The sequence below is a fragment of the Heptranchias perlo genome, chromosome 32 (genome assembly GCF_035084215.1).
Source record: "Heptranchias perlo isolate sHepPer1 chromosome 32, sHepPer1.hap1, whole genome shotgun sequence".
In the NCBI taxonomy this organism is placed as follows: Eukaryota; Metazoa; Chordata; class Chondrichthyes; order Hexanchiformes; family Hexanchidae; genus Heptranchias; species Heptranchias perlo.
The window spans coordinates 24,532,968-24,556,834 of NC_090356.1; the positions used below are offsets into that span (position 1 = coordinate 24,532,968).

The window sequence follows — 23,867 nt, forward strand, 5'->3', positions numbered from 1 at the left end:
AATGTTATAGATAAACCCAGGATATTACTTTAAAGCAAGTCAGGAAAATAGGACCAGAGCAGATAAATGGAAATTTGAGAAAATTTAAAACAGGTAAGTACTACTTTTAATTAGTGATAAAAGTTATTTCAAACTTTCCAGGTCTGATATATACGATAATAAAGGCAAAAGCATTGGGGTTGTTGAAAATACCATTGGATTCTGCGTTGAGAGCGTTGGCGAACTGGAGGGATGGGCTGAATGGCATTTTTCCATTCCTGGCTTTTCTTATGTTTGTGATTTAATTGTGACTTCCTTGCTTGGGACATAAAGATACTCTACAATTGTTTAATTCAAGCAAGGAAGTGGACATTTTGACCCCCCTCAGTGCCTCCCGAAAGACCCTTTTTAATCACACTCTGGCCCTGAAATTGCACTGAGATACTGACATTCAAATGCATAATGTGTTCAGAAATTCATCTCTCTACTATTTTAACAGGGGTCTGTGATTTCAAGTAGATTAACACCTCCGCTAAAACAGCAGAGAGCGGAATTTCAGATGAATGCACTAAATGAATGCTAGTGTACCTTCGTATAATTTCAGGGCTTCTCTTTCTGACCTTGTAATACACTTCAGTTATATCACACTCCTGCAGTTGGTGGAGCTCTATATTAGAGATAAGTTCACTTGCAAAATCCCAGAACAAACAAAACCAGCAAAGTTTAGTCCGATTCAGCCGCAGTAATCATACGGGCTGAATTAGATTCTGAATTGCGTTGTTAGAAAATATATCTGGGATGTGGAATCTGGAGTTGGATTTAACATAAGCTGTGCAACTACGGAATTCACATCAGGTACAATTGGATCCTTTCTGGTCCCTGGACAGTAGAAGCTTGCTACAACTGGGTGGTAGAGTGATGTAAGTTAACTGCTTCTCTTGGAACAATACATATTTTAATAAATCCTCCGACTGTTATGCGACAACAACCCCATGTTTTATGCTTCCCCATTAAGTTGTCTGAGATATGCCACATGGGGACTAGCAAGTGTAGATTGATACTTAGTCCACACCAAACCGTACATATTTCAACTCTAGTTAAGTAAAACACTGGGCTATATAAAGGTGCACGTCATGAGTGGAAAACAGCTCGTAATGTTTTCACTGGGTTTCTTTTTCAGAATACTGAAACAAAAAAATCAAAATCTGAAACATTCCGCTTGTTTCATGCTAAAAACATCCCACGTCCTCAGATGAAGTTCAAGGAGAAGGTCGACAATTCCAATACTCCTTTCGTACCAAAACTCTTCACCAAACCCAATGCCATGAAACCACTCCCAGAAGGTATGACCTAGAAAACTGATAACCTTTGAAGGAACCAGGTGCTGTAAACGAGGCCTAATTTACTGAAGGCATTTTTCAGCTACAAATTTTTTAAAGTAAATATGTGAATCATGTCTTGTTTGTTGTGTTAAATTAGTGCATACACACTGGGATCGCAACTGTTTAGAGTTCTAATTCCAAAAGTTATTGAAACCAATATTCAGAAGAGAAGAGGTCAATAAACTGTACATATTATTTCTAAAGAAATAGTTTGTGGGATTTTTGTTGAAAATTTGTGATCCCAAGCTTAGTATTTTTAATATTTTTATTAAGTTTCTACTTAGCAGTCATGTAATTTTGTCAATTTTTCCAATTGCAGTCCATTTTCTCCTAATCTGTAGCTGCACTGTCCTCTTCACCCCTTGATTTGAAGCATTCAGGTTCTTGAGCTTGATTCTGGATAAGCGTTCTAATGCTGAGTGCACACTCCTCCACTTGGGTGCAGAGCCTGTTCCTTCCTTACAATAAAATCTAGGTTTGGACTTGTGTGCCCTGCCAGCCAATAGTTATCATCAACAGCAACAACTTGCATTTATATAGCGACTTTAGTATACAAAACATTCCAAGGCACTTTATTGCGTAGTAGTAAGAGAAACAGAATATAAAGCCAAGGAGAGAATTTAGGAGATGCGATTGAAGAATTGGGTGAGAAGGTAAGTTTTGAGAAGGTTTTTATAGCAGGAGAGCGCAGTAAAGAAGCAGAGGGGTTTAGGAAGGAAGCAGCAGAGAGCAGGGTCTAGGTGACACCAGTGGTGAGGCGGAGGGATGGTGGGATGGATGGAAGACTGATGGACATAGGAGTGAAAGTAGTTCTGGCAAAAGCAGGGTGGAGTGAAGCCATGAATGGGTTTGAAGACGAGGATGAGGATTTTAAATTTAATGCATTGATGGACAGGGAGCTGGTGTAGATCTGTGAGAATGGCAAGATATAGGCAGCTGCCTTTAGGACAAGCTGTAAACTGCTCTGCCTGCTAATAGTCCAATGCCATCTCAGTCTAGTTATAAAGAGATAAAAGATCTTGTATAATTGTAGTTATTATGCATCAAGCAAGAATTATTTTTAAAATGATTCCTATATTATTCATTAAAAGACCCACTAAAAAAGAAACATTGTTAAAAGTCTGGACCTCACATCATTATTTTAGTGATTTCATAACCTGTGAAAGACCTACTGAATAAGGTGTTGTATGTAATAGACTGATTTAATTTGGAACCAATACTCCTGTTTGTGACGTAATTATCCCCACTTTCAATTTTTAAACATTGTCAACTCGTTGGCGTGAGGCAATCACTTCAGAAACATAGAAAATAGGAGTAGGAGTAGGCCATTCGCCCCTTCAAGCCTGCTCCGCCATTCAAAATGATCATGGCTGATCCTGTATCTCAATACCATATTCCCGCTCTCTCCCTATGCCCCTTATTGCCTTTTGTGTCTAGAAATCTATCTATCTCCTTATTAAATATATTCAGTGACATGTTCTCCACAGCCTTCTGCGGTAGAGAATTCCACAGGTTCACCACCCTCTGAATGAAGAAATTTCTCCTCGTCTCTGTCCTAAATGTCCTACCCCGTATCCTGAGACTGTGACCCCCCCTCGTTCTGACCCCCCCCCCCCCCCAAGCAAGAGGAAACATCCTCCCTGCAATCAGGCTGTCTAGCTCTGTCAGACATTTCAATGAGATCCCCTCTCATTCTTCTAAACTCTAGTGAATACAGGCCTAGTCGACCCATTCTCTCCTCATATGACAGTCCTGCCATCCCAGGAAACAGTCTGGTGAACCTTTGCTGCACTCCCTCTATGGCAAGTATATCCTTTCTTAGGTAAGTAGACCAAAACTGCACACAGTACTCCAGGTGTGATCTCACCAAGGCCCTGTATAACTGCAGTAAGACATCCTTGCTCCTGCACTCAAATCCTCTTGCAATGAAGGCCAACATACCATTTGCCTTCCTAACTGCTTGCTGCACCTACATGTTTGCTTTCAGTGGCTGGTGTACAAGGACACCCAGGTTCCTTTGTACATCAACATTTCCCAATCTATCACCATTTAAATAATACTCTGGCTTTCAGTTTTTCCTTCCAAAGTGGATAACTTCACATTTATCCACGTTATTCTGCATCTGCCATGTATTTGCCCACTCACTCAACTTGTCTAAATCACCTTGAAGCCTCTTTGCATCCTCCTCACAACTCACAATCCCACCTAGTTTTGTGTCATCTGCAAACTTGGAAATATTACATTTGGTTCCCCCTTGATCTTGCACTCCAGCCCCCCAGCAGTTTTAATTAGAGCTATCGTACTTCAGATATTTTTTGTTGTGTAGATGGCAAGGGTTAGAACTGAGAACAGTGTTTCCTCAGTAACGATGAGGTCGCTCTTGGAAGCCCTGTTCTGGAGAGTTGAATCTGGTCAGCAGGCTCTGTTGTTGTGATGAGATCTGTAGGTTTTATAACTGATTGATTTGTTGGTCACAGTAGGGGGTGGTAATAGCAGACAGTATTGTCTAGCAAAACTCAGCTGTGTTGTCTATAAATAGAGGAATCACACTTTCTACACCAGTTTTGAAAATTGACCAAAAAGTTTAAAAATGAGAGAACTTGGCTTCCACCTCCCACCAGAAGCCCCAGGGAACCAAGCACAGGTCCTATCTGCAAGCGACCTATTAGGTTTGAATTTTAATTATCAAGCACCTGGCGCACATTATTTCAGCATCATGTTACTGAACTGCTTCCAGTGCCAGCTTCACCTTTGGCAGCACTGCAGTGTAAATTAGGTGGTGCTAGAATCTGTCACCTCAAGTGGTGATTTCTCCTCTTGCCACTAGCAACAAGCCAGCAGTGTAGTTCTTTACATTGATGGTCTGCGCAGACATTCCCCTGTCACCCGGGAATGTTTGCAGCCAGGAAATCGAGATCACCCTTGCAGTTGCTTCAGTGGTACCATCGGTGCTCTGAATTCTGCCTTGCAGCGTAAATGTGCCGAATTCATAACACAGCTGCCTAATGCATTATATGAATATATTCGCTATATGCTGGCAATCAGTTTTGATCAGTTTTGTTTCTGGTTTTATAGTGCTTGCAAACAGACGGAGTCGAATGGAACGCCCAGAGGATCTCGATGTGCCGGCTGCATTAGCTGACTTCATTCATCAGCAGAGGACACAGCAAAATGAGCAGAGCATGTGAGTGATGATTTAGAGTGCATGCTTGTGACTCAAGAGTTGTATTGGGAGGCAAGATTCTAGGAGCAAATGTGTTTCGGATTTCAAGAATTTCACTCTCTTCCACCCCACCACCAGTATTAAGCCATTCCTCGGCTTGGTGAAATAATTAAAGGCAATGATCAACCAATAGAAAGCTCTAAACTATATATTTGTCCACTAGAAATTATACTCTCCATTGTACCTTTGGCATGTATAAGAAAAACGGACCAAATACAGAAAAGTGGTTGGCAAAAAAAAAATGAAATGAATTTTCTCCTCCCACGCATTGGGAATAAGTGAGGTTTCTGCTGTTGTTATTGATTGGAAATCAGGCCTCTGGGCTAATCAGTTTGTGTTCCTCTTCCTTTGCAGGTTTGTACATCCTTATCAGTATGAGCTGAATCACTTTGAGCCATCAGAGACTGTACTTCTCAAACCAGAGCCACAGGTCAGTAATGGAAGTGTAGGGGATCACAATTAGTGGGGAAGCTGAGCACAGAACATCTGCTGCATCCTAAACCCATCGGTAGTTTGAAGGGGGTGATGCAAGTGGAGCTTACATACAGAAGTGGCAAGCAGACTGAGGGTCCTTTTCTTCAGGAAGAGGAAGTTGGCAGACAAAGCCACCCAAGCTCTTGTTGTGGACCTGATAGTAATTGGTGGCAGAGGTACATGACCTCTTAACTGGGAAGAACGTAGAGGAATGTTATACCTTGGTAAACGTTTCCTGAAAAAATAGTAAACACAGAGATCAGTGGCAACTGCAAACAACTTGCAGTGAAGTGTCCTGGGGTGTCAACACGGTGTGAATGCTGAACTCAAGAGTTTGCCCTTTTATCCTCTTATAGATGTACAAACCTCTGTCCGAGACTAACTTTCGGCTAATCGCAACCTTTGATGAACTGGTAGAACTGAATGAAAAGCTCTCAAAATGTAAAGAATTTGCAGTGGATTTGGAGGTAAGCCCATTTACTTGATGAACATTTATTAAAATGATCAAAACCTGTGGTTTTATCTTCAGGACTTTGAGACTTACTATTTACTCATTTTAAATTCTGAAATAGAGCTTGAACATCTCAGTGACAATGTATCACGAGATTTCAATTTTTGGTTTAATCTAAATAATTATTTCTTCAGATTTGTCTATGTTTCTAATTCAATTTTATGTCATTGTCACAAAAATGAAGCATATTGCCTACTTTTAGCTTGGTAGTGGCATCTTTAATTTACTCAGAATGTATAGAGTGTTTAAAACCAGCTGTATACAAAATCCTGTTCCCACCTAGCTCGGTACGTTATTGTAAGGACTGCTGTTCAATTTTGCCTGTAAGCTGACAGCTTTAGGGAGGAGCCAGGCCCCACAATGCAAACAAAAATATGTGTGATTTGTTCAGTTATGTGCATGAGTGACTGCTCCTTTTGAAATTCGCTGATAGTTATTCAAATTCATGAAGCCCCAGCAGCGGTTCCAGGGATATTTAATTAGCTGGGGCTGTTTAAATTGGAGAGCCGGATGGGAACTTCAGAGACCAGTTAGACCAGGCAACTCTGATAGTAGGTAAGATTATATACACATATATAACAGTTAATTATAAACTATTTAGTAAACCATTTATTATTTTCCTTGTTTTGAGGAGTTGGCATAGTCCAAATCTACTGTAAATACATACATTATATTACTGTTATTTATTTATTCATCTATTGTTTGTTGCATTCATTTGGCAGTTAAAGCCTGAAATGAGGTCTGGTGTTGTGATTATCTGTACTCTCAGAAGACTTACGCAGATTCCTGTGGAGGCAAAGGATAGATTTAGTAGCTAAGGAAAGGTTTTCAGTTCATTATTCTGGGCACACTGTCAAAACTTAGCTAGATATCAGAGCCAGTGAAGATACTCTCAAGGTCGTAGAGAGTCAGGGCTCCCCAAGGAGAGTAGTCTAAAATGTGCAAGTTGAAACATCTGGAGTCAGAAGGAGAAAAGACCCCAAAATAGTCATTTTGCTTTCGAAATGTGAAGAATGCCTTTATTGCAGTGTTACACAGAAACTCTCCGCTGTTGAGAAAGAGAAAGCATTTTTAAGCTAAACATTGGTCTGCTTGTGCTTCATTTAAAGCACACACCTGATGGGCAAATGCATTGGGTGATATGCTACTGAGCCTTACAGACCAGGCAAGTTGGATCTGCAGTTTGTGCTGAGTTAATTTAATATCAGCTCGATGACAGTAAGAGCGCTACAGTTGACCCAAGTGTCCCTGGTCTGCGGCAGGAAAATATCTGCCAGCTTGCCACTGTTGATCGTTATTCAGTGACCCTTCCTCCTGGATGCAGAGTGAGGATAGGATCATTCTTAACTGTGATGCTCCCTGCAGCAGAATAACCTGTCAACACTCACTGCCTAGGTCTCCCATGAGTTTTAAGACTCTGTGTATTTCCTTAAATATGTAACTTTTATGCCTCCAAAGACTTGGAAACCAGTTTTAAAGTCACAGATGTTATCCTTAAATGCATTTGAAATATTTACAATTTAAAACAATTGAGCAACAAATGTTTGCAACCTACAGTAAAAATGAAGTGCGTGAGTTTTGTTGGATCATTCCAGCTGACAGTTTTATATATCCAAACTGTTCTACCTTAATTTACTTAGCTTTGGTATTTGTAGGAGGTAAAGCCAGTCACTATGTCGTATTGTAGATCGTAATGTGTGGTTAATTTTCTTCCACCAGCACCATTCGTATCGGAGTTTCCTGGGATTAACCTGTTTAATGCAGATATCAACAAGGGAAGAGGATTTTGTCATCGATACACTTGAACTACGCAGCGAAATGTACATTCTCAATGAAGTCTTCACTGATCCTTCCATTGTTAAGGTGAGCTCAGTGCATTCAGCTCCACTCCTCTGACTGGGCATATGCATATTCCCTCCAGTCACATGCCAACATTCAGCCACCATGCCCCTGCAAATTCTCGCCTTAAACCTCTCTTTGCCTTACTTTACTCATTCGCTGCTTCTCCAAAAGCCTGCTCAATATTTAACCACGTTGACTATTTTGGTCACCTGTAAGGACCATGGAACATTTTGTTCCATTCTGCTGCAGTTCTTCAGAAAGCTGACCATAAGACTGCTGATTACAATGTCATTCCTTCATTTGACAAGCGGGAATCTGGTAACGTAAAACAGAAATCTTGTTCTCAAAGTGGGGAGATAAGAAAGGGGAAGAAACAACCGATGGATGGCTGTTTTTGTGGCACACTGTGTTCAGGTCAGTAGCTATGATGATGAGTTAATCAGCAACAGGTTCAGAAATCTCATTGCCTGAACTCCAGAATCCTCAAAGGCTGTCCGACAGTCGTGAGTAGTTTGTATTTGTCAGCCCTTTGCATTGAAGAACAGTGTTTGAAGGAACCTTTCTTGCTCTTCCACCTCTGAAGCGCCTTGGGATGTTTTTCTATGTTAAAGGTGCTATGTAAATGCAAGTTCTTGATGTTGTACATTATATATCTAAACTGATTAGATATGCATTACTGAACATTGGGACCCAGGCAGGTTGCAGTGGCAGCACTAGAACTGTTCCTGTAAGGATTGATAGATAATATTTTGCAGATCCCTCCTCCAACAATTGCTTGAATCGCTGCAAACATCGCAAATTGTCCAGTGGGTAGAAACCCTTTTAATATGATTATTTAATTAAAGCATCTATTACACACGTGAACAAAAGCAAAATATTGCAGATGCTGAAGATCTGAAATAAAAATCGAAAATGCTGGAAACACTCAGCAGATCAGGCAGCATCTGTGGAGAAAGAAATAGAGTTAACGTTTCAGGTTGATGACCTTTCATCAGAACTGGAAGAAGTTAGAGATTTAACAGTCTATAAGCAAGTAGAGAGCCTGGGAAAGAGGGAGGACTTGCTTATAAACTGTTAAATTACTAACTTCTTCCAGTTCTGATGAAAGGTCATCTTTTGTATAAGTAGATAGCATATTTGAACCCTTGACCTCCATTTATTGTTCTGCCCGCTTTGTTTTAGCCAGCTCTATTAAAGGGCAGTCCATTCCTGACCATGTCAGCTCAGATGCTGGTAACGTACCGTTGTCCTTTACACCCTGGCCAAGCAGTACTATATTCCCACCATTTCCCATTTTTAATCATGCAGCAGTCACATTTTTAAACCCACTCTCATGTTTTTTCATTTTGGCGACTCAGCTGAAAAATTGTTTAAAAAAATGTTTTAAAATTTGTGAAAACACTAAGTGACAGTAGCTTTCCTCGGTAGGTTTAGAAATCATAGGTTAGGTATTCAAAAAGTCCTAACAAAAAGTCTATTAGATGTTTTTAAAAAGTGACTTTATTGTAAGGCTTCCAATTTACAATCAACACGACTAGAGTCTCAACCCCTCCCTCTGCAGTAGTTACCCTGCACAAAGCTTTATACAGTCTGGCATGTATATTATTATTAACAGAAGAGTATGGCATATGATAGTCATAAGACACTTAACTGGTTGCTTGGAACAACAGCTCCAGGCAGTAATTAGCCAGAGCATGCTCTTAATAGAAACATGTTCTAAGCATCAAATAAACGAGGTATTAGTGATTTTCAAACAATGACAGAAATCTTTAAAATCCAGATCATTATATAGAGGATACATGTCAGAAATGGGTGGTCTGTACATAATCCGCTCAGTGGTAAGGGACTCGATATCCACGCCATGAGTGGCTTATTTTGCATAAATGGTTTCTGGCCTGTATCTTATTTGCACACGGTGTGGTTGATACATTTTTCATCCAAATTGAATTTAGTTGGTAAATTCCAGGCCAATTTATTAATGGGATTGGGTGAGAGACAATGGATTGAGGTAACTGCTAATGTCATGCCCAACAGCCTGCAATGAATGGGGGAAACAGAGATTAAACGGAGTAATTTAAATATTCAAGAAGAAATGATGGTAAACAGGTGGGAGTGTATAAAAAAAAATTAGACCATTCTCATCCTGGCAGCTTGGAGGTGCAGATGTTTCACTGATTGCTCTGTACAGTCTATTTCTCTTAATTTAAGGTTGCTTAATTCAAAATTTCTGATTCATTTTTTGTACCAAATTCCTACTTTGCTGTCATTTATTTTGCTTAAGCCAATTTATTAGTGGACTGGGTTACTGAGATGGGTCATATTAGGGAACTGAATTAACACGCACTGTTGATAAGACTGTGATCGCTGAAACGCCATGGTAATGATGGTATCTACTGATAATAATTGATCTTAGTTATCAGTCTCCAGATACTGCTTCTAGCCAGATTCCCCCACGTAGGTAATCATTGATCAATTTTTAAAGGAACATTTTTAAAAGTGGACAGAAAGGTTAGCAGTTATTCCTTGCATTGCTTGATTATTCAAAGGTGCATTGATGGTAAAGCAGTCGGGCGAAATTCCTCCTGATAGTAATTTCATTGGAAAAAGTCAGTGTAAAATCCCATCTTGTACTCTTGCCACTTTTTTTGCTAAAATTATTGATGGGAAGAATTTCCCTCCCAAAATATTTTGTAGGCAAACTGCAGGTGACCCAGGAGGCACTCTGCTGTACGTCTGATGAGTCTGTTTGTTGAACCGATACCCCCTCTGCTTGTGTAGGTTTTCCATGGTGCAGATTCAGATGTCGAATGGTTACAGAGAGATCTTGGACTGTACGTCGTCAACATGTTTGACACACATCAAGCCGCGCGCACGCTCAACCTGGGCCGCCATTCTCTGGACTACCTGTTGAAACAGTACTGTGATGTGCAGGCTGATAAACGATACCAGCTGGCTGACTGGAGACTACGGTAAGAGATTTCATACACATCCTCTTCTGAAAATCTGCAAGCCAAGTCGTGATAAAGCGACATAATCTTTTTAGCATGAGTTTAGATTTAAAGATAGTCACACATGTGGAATTGACTTTGGAGCATTAGTAGTTGTGTTCTACACTAAAATGTCTGGTGTGATTGTGTATGTGCATCTTTTTAAGCTGTGCCAAAGATTGCAATGTATAAAACATTCTGTGGTCATCAATAATTTCACTGCATCCAGCACAATTCCTTGCAGTGACTTACTGATAACTGTACGTACAGTGCTGATCAGAATAACACAGCAAAAATGCAAGAGGCAGTTCAGCAGAAGTGTTTAGCTTGAAAAAGATATTATTTCCTAGTTTTGTTGCTGTTAGTATGCAGTTGCTAGAAACTCAATTTTGTTTCTGGAATTTTTAGCCTGCCAGAAAGAGTAGAACATATTTATGGCTACACACACTCTCAACTTGGCTCAATGTCCTCTCAATGCTCTAAATTCGAGGCAAATAGCATAGATGCATTTAAGGGGAAATCTAGGTAAGAACATGAGGGAGAAAGGAATAGAAAGATATGTTGATCAGGTGAGATGAAGTAGGGAGGGAGAAGGCTCGTGTGGAGCATAAACACTGTCATGGAACAGTTGGGCCGAATGGCTTGTTTCTGTGCTGTATATTCTATGTAATTCAATGTAAAGCCGTATATACATGATGGAGATCAGAAGCCTGGAAGGAATAAGACAGTGCTGTAGGTGGAAGAGAATGAGCCAGTACTGAAAGAGGAATGATCCTGAAAGCAATATGAATATGATGGGAAAGAAGAAACAGTGAACTAAAAGAACAGATGGAAGAACAATATTGTATGAATTGGAAAGAAGGCCTATCAAAGGCTCAGAATGGAGCAAAATAAAGTCAACTCGTTTTTTTCCCAAGCATGTGTATCTTGATCAGAGGAGGTGTGAATCCAGTTACCTTACTGCTGTCACTCCAAATCCTTTGCAGTCTAATAAATAGCACTGCAGCGTTGAGCTCCAGAATTCATTTTATTATTTTTTCTCCCTGTCCCAAGGACACTCATTATGCTGAAGTATATGGGGCACTGCGTCCCCTTCACTGCAACTGATTATTCTTAATGTTTGAGCCGAGGCAGTGAGTGTTGCCACACTATTTGAGATCTGAGATCCATATGCCTGCACTTTCCAGGAAGAGACCCTGGCAGATTTCTGCTTGTGCTACTCTAAGGACACGTAGGATCTGGTGCCCCTACTGCCGAACTAGCTAACATCCATTAACTGAACACCTAGAAATAACTCTAGTATTCATCGATCAAAAGCTAGGATTTTTGTAGTTATGTGCATGTATTTTTCCAGATTTTCCCTGTGGCTATGTATTTTAATGGAATTAACTATAAAAATGTTCTTCAACTAATTGCTACAGTCTGATTTTATTGATTTAGTTTGACATCAGTTTGCAGCTCTGTTGTTTTCCTGTAAATGTCTAGTTGCTGTTGAAGGGTTGTATGAGACCCCACCTGATGCCTACATGTGAACTCTTCCAGTAGAGATTCCTAGATTACCATCAGGAGTAGGAACCCTAACCATTTGTTTTATTTTTCCTTCTCTCTTTCTCGTTCCCCCCCGCCACCAGTCCAGCTTGAGCACACTGAGGTCAGTTGTACCCCTCATTTGCCCCATTGCTATTCTTGGTGAGGTTTGCTGATTCAGCACAGAGCAGTGATCGAACACGGGACCTTCCTGATCCGTGTGGCTCAGTACTACCATCTGCCCACGTAGCCATCGGGGTGCTTAGAGATGTTTGTTTTTGTTTTACAGCTTTGTACTTCTCCATTTACAGACCGCTGCCTGATGAGATGCTACATTACGCCCAAGAAGACACTCACTACTTGCTGTACATATATGACAAGATGAGAAATCAATTATGGGAGCAGGGGAATGAGCAGGCGAATCTCGTTCAACTGGTGTGGCAGAAGAGCAAGGATATCTGTCTCAAGGTAGATTCAAACTCGTGGCCTAATAACAGGGGTGTTCCTTATTGCAATTTAAAAAAAAACACAGCAAATGAAGAAAAGCCGAAGTAGAAATAAAAAATATTGCAAGTAGGAATTGCTGTTTGCAAAATGGCTGGATCATATGCCCACAAAGCAACAGCCTTCAAAGTAATTCATTGTATATTAAGCACTTTGGGACATTCCTGAGAGTGTGCTTAAGTGTTTATGCAAGTCTCTATTTCAGTGCATTTCACAGGTAGAACAAATAGGCAGCGTATCGATCTGAGAATTCACATGATTGGTCAGATAATTGTGTGGTCAGATTAACCTAAGATCCTATGGCATATGGCTCCATTTAAAAAAACGTGAATAACTAACTCAAATTAAAGACCCTATTTCATGGAGTAAGTTTCATAGTATCCCAGAGTGAGGGCAGGTTCACAACCTTCCAACTTAGTCTAGTATGAATTTGAACCAAGCTAATCTGAACATTCTGAATTCATGTTGGAGCCACTTGTATCCCATTAAGCTTTGCACATGTTGCTATCCCAGCCCAGTAATACATTAGGAGATTCCATGTATAATTTTCCTGACCGCTGTTGACCTGTCAGCATTTGAGTCAGTTTTGAATAGAACCATATCCATATAAGTTGGGTTCATCTGTTCTGATTTCACTCATCCGTGCCATACAAAGGATTTAAGTAATGCAGGTGCCACTGCCCATGAGCTGCTACGCTTGTAATCCTGGGAGGGACTAACGTTCCCACATTCTGGCCCAATACTTTTTTTTTAGTTTAGGTTAGTGGTGATTTGTTAAGTATTTCACCATTGGGAACAATGCACTGCCCCATTCTTGTGTGCTGATAGGAGGAATTTGTATTGGGGTATAGTCATGGTGCAGCTAATCCTTGGTAAATATCCCAAGTGGCTATCTCATGTGTGAGCTGCAGTAGTGAGTGTTGGCAGGCTATTTGACCTTTAGGGGCAACGCAGGGAAACACAGGTTTGCCCAAGGTCCATACACTTACTTCTCAGCAGTGAACAGCTTTCCCTCGCTCCCTGTAACAAGTATTGGCCTCTGCTCAGCAGTTCTCACGATGGCATGGTTGATATCAGTGACTCAGTTTGAGGATTGATGGGTCTAAACCCTAGCCCACCTCACCATGTTGCAACACATTGGTGCTCTAGTGCACAGAACCACTGTTCCTTTGACAGTGAATTCAAAGATCGTTGTTGGACTAAGATCTTGTAGGAGAAGCCTTGGATTTTGCTAATTTGAATTTATCCTGGACTGAGAAGAGGGAGTAGTGAATTAAACTAAGCAAGTCAGTATTTTATTGCACCTGAAGCATTTACATTATATACAACTACAACTTTTTAAAAAAAAATAAGGGGAGTCTTGCACTTAAAACTATAACGAAAAGAGTTTCCAAAGATATTCCCAATTACTGCAAACAATTGCACACATGTGTATTTGGGTATCTAGGATGTATATTGTTCCATGCGGCTTTCATTTTGGAATCTATAACGGGACATAAAACAGTATTTTTGTAATCTTGTTTAATACAGAAATACTACAAGCCAATTTTTACAGAAGAATCCTACTTGGAGCTGCATAGGAGACAGAAAAAGCAACTGAACACGCAGCAGCTTACAGCGTTCAGACTGCTTTATGCCTGGAGGGACAAGATTTCACGACTCGAGGACGAAAGCACAGGGTACAATCTCATTGCTTATAGAGCCTGAGTGAAAAAGACCATTGGGCTATTGGTAAAAGTGCGAATATTGCATGCATAGACGTGACCACAATCAATTCCTGCAAGAAGTATGCATCACTCATATCCAGTGAAATTTTTTGTTGCTCTTGTATATCTCACACGTAACAACAATAATTCAGTTGTATTTTACAGAGCCTGCATGTTGCATACAAAGAGCTGATCTAAAATTTCTTCTGAACAAGGATTACTATAGTTACAAATCACTATGTTCCGTGGAGCTTTCTATTTGTCTTTGCATTTCTAAAATACCATCTGAATTGCATTTCATTGGGCGAGTTACCCTTGGTCACGATGGTGCTAAAAATTACAGTCAGACTTGCTTTTCTGCAAATGATTTCGGTTTGTGCTGTCATTGACCCATCCCCCCCCTCACCAAACAAAAAACTCAGCATAAATACCACTATAGACAGGGGTCTGAACTTGGCTTTATTGACAGTTACAGCCTGTCTAGTGATAGAACTGTATGGCCTATGTTATTAACATTCTGATTTTAACAGTTGTCGTTCTACATAGAGAATTCACGAATGCCCCACATTCAGTCTTTCACTATTTGGGAGCTACAGTAGCATTCCTCCATCAATTTCAGACAAAGTAGAAAACTAAACTGCTCATTGTGTCAATCTTTCGTATTAGAAGTGCAGTTTAAACACACTGCATTAAGTTCTGTAATCACTGCATCCTGTTGCTCCCTCTTTCCGCAACTGTCCATTAGTCCCAGAAATAAGCTGATCTGGTATCAGAAGCTTGAAGCAAGCTATTTGATTATACCACTTGTATTGTACTCCACGTGAAAAGTTTTTGGAGAAGCTGGCAGAAATCACCAGTTAAGAAAAAGATTTGTTAAATTGTATATTTTTTTTTAACAGGTATGTGTTACCCAACCACATGATGATCAAAATAGCAGAGGAGCTGCCAAAGTAAGTTATTGCCCCACTGTAATAATATGTGTGGTGACAAAAATCTTGCTCTGTGTCCACATTTCATGAAAGACTGAATTGCATACTAGTCTGAGATCAATTTCAAGATAGACAGGAGCTACCATGGGCGATGCTTGTTAAAGCATTCAAAGCAGCAATCCTGGGATGAGAGGGATGTCCTGTGAGGAGAGATTGAGTAGAATGGGCCTATATTCTCTGGAGCTTAGAAGAATGAGAGGTGATCTCATTGAAACTTATAGGGCTTGACAGGGTAGAGGCTGAGAGGCTGTTTCCCCTGGCTGGAGTGTCGAGAACTAGGGGTCATAGTCTCAAGATAAGGGGTTGGCCATTTAGGACCGAGTTGAGGAAAAATCTCTTTGCTGAGGGCTGTGACTCTTTGGAATTCTCTACCCCAGAGTCCAGTGGATGCTCAGTCGTTGAGTATATTCCAGGCTGAGATCAATAGATTTTTGGAACTAAAGGAATCAAGGGATATGGGGATAGGTCAGGAAGGTGGAGCTGAGGTAGAAGATCAGCCATGATCTTACTGAATGGGCCGCATGGCCTGCTCCTATTTCTTATGTTCTCTGTCATCTGACTTAGCAAAGTTGTTTTTATGCTGGGGTGAGTACCTTCCTGCTGCTGATTCCTGGTGCGTGGAACTCCTACAGCCAAGATTCAGGAAGATCGGTTTGTTTTGCCAGATCTTCCTGGTGGCCAGCCCGAGCAAATCCATCAAGTTTACTTTGGGAATGCAGCTGGCTCCCAAAATGCAGGTCTCGCACATCAGGAGCCATTAGTACTAGCATGGGCCTCGCACAGTATAAAAGCGACATCACATACCTAGTAACGTGCAATTTCAGTAAAATTGTAAAAATTACCAGCACAATTTTATGCATCCAGTATACAGTAACTGTACCTTTTCCATTTAACTGTTTGAAATTCTATTTCTAACTGTTCTCTAATACTACAGCTTTACTTGTCAGTGTGTGTGAAGGCAGCAGTATAACTTGGGAGTCAGATTGAGAAATATTTTAAAGTTAAATTTGAACATTTTATTGCTGGCAATGAGGGATACTGCATTCCCACCTCTAATAAAATTTGATGAGCCAGTCAGTGAGAGCTTCTTTGCACTGGGATACAGAACTGGCAGTATAATTTTGGTCTGCCAGCTGTGCATTACACTCTGTAGTTAGGTTTTTTTATAGATAAGGGATGAGGTGGCATTGTTCTGTATCTAATGGAAGTTTACTGGGCTAGTCTCCTTGTTCAGTTTGATAGAATTCCCATCACAATATTTTATGTTTGGGGAATTGGGGGGGCTGATCTGCAGCACTTTTTAAAAAATCAAATTCATTGTTACTCTTAATTTTTATTCATTTCTGATCATTGTAATGTCCTGACTCAGCAGAATTCTTCCAGCCCAGGGTAGTTACTACTTTCCTCCTTTTCTTTCCCAGAGAGCCTCAAGGGATCATAGCTTGCTGCAACCCCATTCCTCCACTGGTTCGCCAGCAGATCAACGAACTGCACCTCTTGGTTCAACAGGCACGTGATATGCCTCTTCTCAAGGTAATATCCAGATTTTATCTCCTCCAAGTGTATGGAATGAGAAATTTTAATAAAGAGCTGATTATAAATACTGGAGAAGCAGCTGGGCATGCCAACGTGGAACTGGTGCCTGAAGGATTGAGGTTCCCAGTTGTACTGGTGAGTCCGGAAGTGGGATAAATATAGAACTGAGCTGAACTGATAATTGTTAGCATTACATTTATTGCCAACTGCTGATATCCACTATGTTTTATCTTTATGTATAGAGAGCCAGTTACTTCAATTGTGTTTTGAGCTCAACATTGTTCATACGACAGTAGAGCTTGAAATGTTAGCCCAATGGCTATATTGGTACGCCACAGGTTACTAAAAATGAGATGAGGTGGGGGAGGAGTGTTTTTTGTTTGGTTTATGTAACAACATTGTAAAAGCACATATAAAGAATGGGTTTTCAATCTTAGCAATCCCTCCCCAGCAATACCTGTTGGTGACTGAATTGGGGCCAGATCTGTGGGGTAAGCAGACAGTTGACGTTTTGAGCTGATGACATTCCGAACTAAAGAATATGATGGACAGGCATATTAACAGCATTGGAAAAGGGGGAGGAAAAGAACAAACAAACACACGCAATATCACTGGAATAATTGCTACATGATTTGACAGATTATTTAAGTCCAATAATAGAAAGAAGCATTGAAGAACTAAAAGACGTTAAGGAAACAAAGGGCAGGCGACCAGCTATGGTAGTGGGAGGACATAGGAAAATGGCAGAAATAGAACAGATAGAAAACCTGAAGATCAGGATTATAATTAGTACAAGTTAGATTGTAATTAGAACAAAGGTTGCTGGCAAAGTACCGTGGATCCACTAGCTCCAAAAAGAGAAAAGACAGGTCAACAGGGAGGGTGGAGCCCCTCCTTCCAGCACATGTTCTGACAAAGGTCTCCCTCCATCCACCCTCAACCCCACCACCCAAAAGATCCAAATAGGGTTGCTTTAGATTCACTGTAGATCATAGCTGCTTCTTTGGTGGATTCATTGACCTGCCAATGTCCTGGGTTTAGTGACCTGCCAGTGCTGCCAGTGTCCTGGGTTTAGTGACCTGCCAGTGCTGCCAGTGTCCTGGGTTTATTGACCTGCCAGTGTCCTGGGTTTATTGACCTGCCAGTGTCCTGGGTTTAGTGACCTGCCAGTGTCCTGGGTTTAGTGACCTGCCAGTGCTGCCAGTGTCCTGGGTTTATTGACCTGCCGGTGTCCTGGGTTTATTGACCTGCCGGTGTCCTGGGTTTATTGACCTGCCGGTGTCCTGGGTTTATTGACCTGCCGGTGTCCTGGGTTTATTGACCTGCCGGTGTCCTGGGTTTATTGACCTGCCGGTGTCCTGGGTTTATTGACCTGCCGGTGTCCTGGGTTTATTGACCTGCCGGTGTCCTGGGTTTATTGACCTGCCGGTGTCCTGGGTTTATTGACCTGCCGGTGTCCTGGGTTTATTGACCTGCCGGTGTCCTGGGTTTAGTGACCTGCCGGTGTCCTGGGTTTAGTGACCTGCCGGTGCTGCCGGTGTCCTGGGTTTAGTGACCTGCTGGTACCAGTGGTTCCCAAGTGCAGGTCTTCCCAAAATTAGTGAGTCCAGCTATTTTGTATTTGGGTTGGTTGTAACAGATCTTTGTGTCGGAAACTAACAGCAATAGCATATACTAAACCCAACATAAACCAACTTTAAACTTCTTCCAACGGGAGTGTATATATCTGGGCTTGGTGTCATGCCATGCAAACCTAGCTTTTGTGTTCTTGGGTATTTGATTCACTGGGGTTGCATAATGCTCTAGTAATCATTAAGTGCATTTTGTTTTACTTTGTTTCTTGCACACACCACCCCCCCCCCCCCCCCACCCAATCCCCATCCCCAATGTTTTCTTTACATCTGGACATGCATTTGTTGAAATTATTGGACATTAATGGGTAATAACATTTTTGAATCTGTACCCACTGAATGTAATGGAAACTCCTTTGACTTAAAACAATGTACAGTAAGAAACAGAAACTCTTAATTGCTAATGCTTTCCTCTCCAGACAGAATCAACACCATTGCCACAGAAGAAAGGCCCGTTACTAAAGGCAGACGTAAGTGTTTAACTCTAATTGACCTAGTTGGTGGTTAGCTAGGTATCTTCATTTCACAGTGTTCGTTATATCATTGCAGTGGTCCTCCTGATTGCTATTTGAAGAGCTAGTATCAGTTCTCCGTGGCTGTGCGTAGCAAAAATATTAGGAAACAATCCTACATTTGTGTTCCAGCTGCCTTAGAAAGATGAAATAAGTTAGTCTTTTCTTGAGAAGTGTCTGTAGCCATAATACTTTTTGAGTACGATTTAATGAGATAATGTGCTGCTTGTTAGTAGATCAGTATTTGTTCCTGATAAATAAGGGGATATTACTGTGATTCTGTTCTTACAGAAAACTGAGAACCTGCTCTTTGGACCTCATGATAGTTCCCACCCTTCGGATGATGTGCAGGTTGTTCATGGCTCAGGTAGGCTGAGGCTTGTGGGTATTTTTGTATTTCTTGCTTTTTCTGCTGATCATTAGCATATTCAGCTCCACTTACAGCGGAGGCAGTTTGTCAGGATGGTCGGATAAACTAGGCAAACCACATCTGCTCAAACCAAATGCATTAATAATAATGTGTGTATTGTTTTGTCCAGGCAAACTAATGATGTGCCCTCCTCACACACAATTTAATACTGGTCCTCTCTGCTCTCCGGTCCTCCCCGACTCTCTGCTCTCCGGTCCTCCCCGACTCTCTGCTCTCCAGTCCTCCCCGACTCTCTGCTCTCCGGTCCTCCCCGACTCTCTGCTCTCCGGTCCTCCCTGTTGCTTCCTGACTTTCGAATCTGCTGCCTGACTCCTAAAAAATGCCAGGCATATCGGGTTTGCATGGATAAGTCCACTGCATACAGTGGTACATTTCTCAAAATGCTTCAAATGTTTTCTTCTATAAAGTTTCTCAGATGGAACCTACTTGCTAGAGGATATCAGGTACTTAGAACACTAAATAGAATTAAATTAATTTTACTCTGTGCTAATCCAAAAGATCATTTTGTTCTGAGGGTTGAAGCAATATAGTAAAATTGCAGGGTCAGTAATTAATTGAGCTATGCCCATTTGGCAAATTAAACTGGACAAAATTTGCTCTTCAACCATGGGGCACAGGAGACAGTGCATTGGAGCAAAGAGGGACTTGGGTGGTGCTGACTGCAATAACAGTGCAATTCGAGAACTCCAAATGTCCATTTTAAAAACATTCTGTGATATTAAAACTTCATAGTTAAAAGTAATATTGTTTTCCACAGGATTTATACTTCAACCAGTAATGACCACAGTGCATTCCAGAAAGAACTTGCCATATTAGAATAACCCAAAGGAAATAAGAAGAGTTGGGAAACTCAGTTCAGTTCCTGATTTTAGTTTTCCCGTTTGCTGGAGTGAGCTCATGCCATACCACTTCAATGTACTGAGTTTTCCACACTGTCCCCATTAATGGGCTTAACTTCCTCTGGTAGCACACTGGTTAGATGTGTTTATGTAAAATTCGTTTGTATGTTTTAATCAGTTTATTTTAAACTGATCACAACTGCATTTCAATAGTGCAGAAAGGAATTTTATGTGTAAATATTAATCAGTGCACAACCAGAGGACATTAAACCCCTAGAGGTACCTTTTCAAATGCTTTCTCTGTTCTAAAGCTTCTGGACCTTACTAGTGATTCTTTTTTCACATTGCATTATATGCGATGGTCATATAAACCTGCATCTCTTTATTAAGTCAAAGAATATGCATGAGTAGAGAGTGTTAATAGCAGTCATCATTTTTTTTAATTCGTTCATGGGATGTGGGTGTCGCTGGCAAGACCAGCATTTATTGCCCATCCCTAATTGCCCTTGAGAAGGTGGTGGTGAGCTGCCTTCTTGAATCACTGCAGTCCATGTGGTGAAGGTTCTCCCACGGTGCTGTTAGGTAGGGAGTTCCAGGATTTTGACCCAGTGACGATGAAGGAACAGCAATATATTTCCAAGTCGGGATGGTGTGTGACTTGGATGGGAACGTGCAGGTGGTGCTTTTACCATGTGCCTGCTGCCCTTGTCCTTCTAGGTGGTAGAGGTCGCGGGTTTGGGAGGTGCTGTCGAAGAAGCCTTGGCGAGTTGCTGCAGTGTATCCTGTAGATGGTACACACTGCAGCCATGGTGCGCTGGTGGTGAAGGGAGTGAATGTTTAGAGTGGTGGATGGGGTGCCAATCAAGCGGGCTGCATTGTCCTGGATGGTGTCGAGCTTCTTGAGTGTTGTTGGAGCTGCACTCATCCAGGCAAGTGGTGAGTATTCCATCACGCTCCTGACTTGTGCCTTGTAGGTGGTGGAAAGGCTTTGGGGAGTCAGGAGGTGAGTCACTCGCCGCAGAATATCCAGCCTCTGATCTGCTCTTATAGCCACAGTATTTATATGGCTGGTCCAGTTAAGTTTCTGGTCAATGGTGACCTCTAGGATGTTGATGGTGGGGGGATTCGGTGATGGTAATGCCATTGAATGTCAAGGGGAGGTAGTTAGACTCTCTCAGGTCATTGCCTGGCATTTGTCTACCGTGAATGTTACTTGCCACTTAATCAGCCCAAGCCTGGGTGTTGTCCAGTTCTTGCTGCATACGGGCACGGACTGCTTCATTATCTGAGGGGTTGCGAATGGAACTGAACACTGTGCAATCATCAGCGAACATCCCCATTTCTGACCTTATGATGGAGGGAAGGTCATTGATGAAGCAGCTGAAGATAGTGGGGCCTAGGACACTGCCCTGAGGAACTCCTGCAGCAATGTCCTGTGGCTGAGATGATTGGCCTCCAATAACCACTATCATCTTCCTTTGTGCTGGGTATGACTCCAGCCACTGGAGAGTTTTCCCCCTGATTCCCAATGACTTCAATTTTACTAGGGCTCGTTAGTGCCACACTCGGTCAAATGCTGCCTTGATGTCAAGTGCAGATGGTGTCGAGCTTCTTGAGTGTTGTTGGAGCTGCACTCATCCAGACAAGTGGAGAGTATTCCATCACTCTCCTGACTTGTGCCTTGTAGATGGTGGAAAGGCTTTGGGGAGTCAGGAGGTGAGTCACTCGCCACAGAATACCCAGCCTCTGACCTGCTCTTGTAGCCACAGTATTTATGTGGCTGGTCCAATTAAGTTTCTGGTCAATGGTGACCCCCCAGGGATGTTGATGGTGGGGAATTCGGCGATGGTAATGCCGTTGAATATCAAGGGGAGGTGGTTAGACTCTTTCTTGGTAGAGCTGGTCATTGCCTGGCAATTGTCTGGCGCGAATGTTAATTGCCACTTAATCAGCCCAAGCCTGGATGTTGTCCAGGACTTGCTGCATGCGGGCATGGACTGCTTCATTATCTAAGGGGTTGCAAATGGAACTGAACACTGTGCAATCATCAGCAATTATCATACCTCAGATAAGATGAAGTTCTTTATTAGTTGGTTCAGTGCAATGCTTTTGAACTGGTAAACTAACCTATTTGGAATAATACTTAAATATTTGTATTGGCAGTTTGCTATTTCACATTAACCTCATTCACCCACCAATCCTTTCTCATCCCTTTCTGTAGTGCTATAAATTGCCTGTATTTCAGGGGTGTCAAACGTAGACCCTGAAATTACGCAATGGGATATGAGAGTATGAATTATTACTATTATTCATCTGAAATTTCTCTCCACTGTTTTAGCACAGGTGTTAACACCCCCCCCCCATTTAAAGTGTCTTCACTAAAACACTGGAAAGAGGAATTTTACACAAGCGCATTCAGCGTTAACACGTTTGTATTCCACGGTGCAATTTTATGGTCTTAGTGTCTCTGAGCCCCTTAGCTGCACACCATAGGAACCCATGGGGGAGACACAATCAGAAAACACTGAATTCAGGGAATGTGCACAATAACTCTCCTGGCTGAAAGTGAAGTTAGATTCAAATTTAAGAATTAATTTTATGTAATTAAAAGCCCCTTCTCAGCTTACTTGCATATGAACCATTAGAATTTGACTTTGCTGTTCGAAATTGCTGCTGTATTTCAGGAGTAGTCTGCAGGAGGGAGATAGCCAAGGCTTGCAGCCTACATATGGCCCATTTGTTGTTTTTATCTATTGTGCACCATGCTGAACTGTTCCCAGACATCAATCACTGCCACTCTAAGACAGCCTCAAGGTGTTGCTTGGCTCTGGCTTGTGCCTTCCTATGGCACTGAATCCCAAGATTGGTCATTCAGCAGCTCTGGTGCATTAAAGCTTCACACCCTCCACCACTACCCCATCTCCATCCTATGATGCTACACCCTGACAACTTGTTGCTTTAAAATACATTGCAACTCTCTCAGATCAAAAAGATAAGATTTCTCCACAACAGGTGTGATACAAATTGAGAAAATAAACATGTCCCCTGCATTTTTTTCTTTCAGTGCCACTGATCCAAACCAGTAAACTGTTTCCAGATTTGGAAGATGACAATGTGACCTTGACACTCACTTCCGCCAAAGCGATCATCACCATATTTGACGTAGGTGCTTCTGTTATTTGGTAACTCGACCTATAACTGGTGCATACTGAACAGTGGTTTAAGGTGTTTGCTGCATCCTTTAGTGATTCCAGTTCCTGATTAAACTCCCAATCAGTTTGTGTGTGGGGTTTTGTTGGTCTCCGCCAAGCTGCTGAGTGAGAGACAAGTTTGTTTTTTTCCAGTTCCTGAGAAGTGTGCACCTAATTAGCTTAACCGTAAAACAGTAAAGAATTCCAAAATAGTGAGCTGACCCACAACAGCGAACAGCTACAGAGATGATGCAATCAAAAAAGGCAATAGCAGTTTCATTGTATCTACAAAATCTTGATAGTCCAAGTGTTTTTCTTTACACTTTTCCCCAAGTTCCACCCCCGCACTTTTCTGACAGTGCTGGGGTATGGTTTTAGGGGCACCAGAAGCCCTTCCGTACCTCACCCAAGTGGCCATTCTTTACTTGTGAGCATAGACAGTGAATGCTAACAAGTTATACAACTATAAGTAGTATCACAGCTGAGTCCAATCCTGTTGTCATCCAGTTGTCATCCAATATCTGCATACACATTCACTTTCCAGCAGAGTAACTGGACATTGATCAGGAGGGGGAACCCTGACTCCCTTCCCTAAAGCAGGGGT

At 41.6% G+C, this 23,867-nt stretch overlaps 1 protein-coding gene across 1 annotated transcript in view; it reads left to right on the forward strand.

Annotated features, from left to right (window-relative positions):
* exosc10 (exosome component 10) overlaps positions 1 to 23,867 on the forward strand; it is a 58,151-nt gene that overhangs the window by 12,341 nt on the left and 21,943 nt on the right. Inside the window, exons 5-17 of the mRNA XM_067970647.1 lie at positions 1,160 to 1,322; positions 4,437 to 4,545; positions 4,939 to 5,014; positions 5,415 to 5,525; positions 7,289 to 7,432; positions 10,190 to 10,380; positions 12,237 to 12,393; positions 13,960 to 14,108; positions 15,035 to 15,085; positions 16,546 to 16,657; positions 18,711 to 18,761; positions 19,095 to 19,170; positions 23,137 to 23,234. Coding sequence (XP_067826748.1) covers positions 1,160 to 1,322; positions 4,437 to 4,545; positions 4,939 to 5,014; positions 5,415 to 5,525; positions 7,289 to 7,432; positions 10,190 to 10,380; positions 12,237 to 12,393; positions 13,960 to 14,108; positions 15,035 to 15,085; positions 16,546 to 16,657; positions 18,711 to 18,761; positions 19,095 to 19,170; positions 23,137 to 23,234 — 1,488 coding nt within the window. The remainder of the gene's footprint in view (positions 1 to 1,159; positions 1,323 to 4,436; positions 4,546 to 4,938; positions 5,015 to 5,414; positions 5,526 to 7,288; positions 7,433 to 10,189; positions 10,381 to 12,236; positions 12,394 to 13,959; positions 14,109 to 15,034; positions 15,086 to 16,545; positions 16,658 to 18,710; positions 18,762 to 19,094; positions 19,171 to 23,136; positions 23,235 to 23,867) is intronic.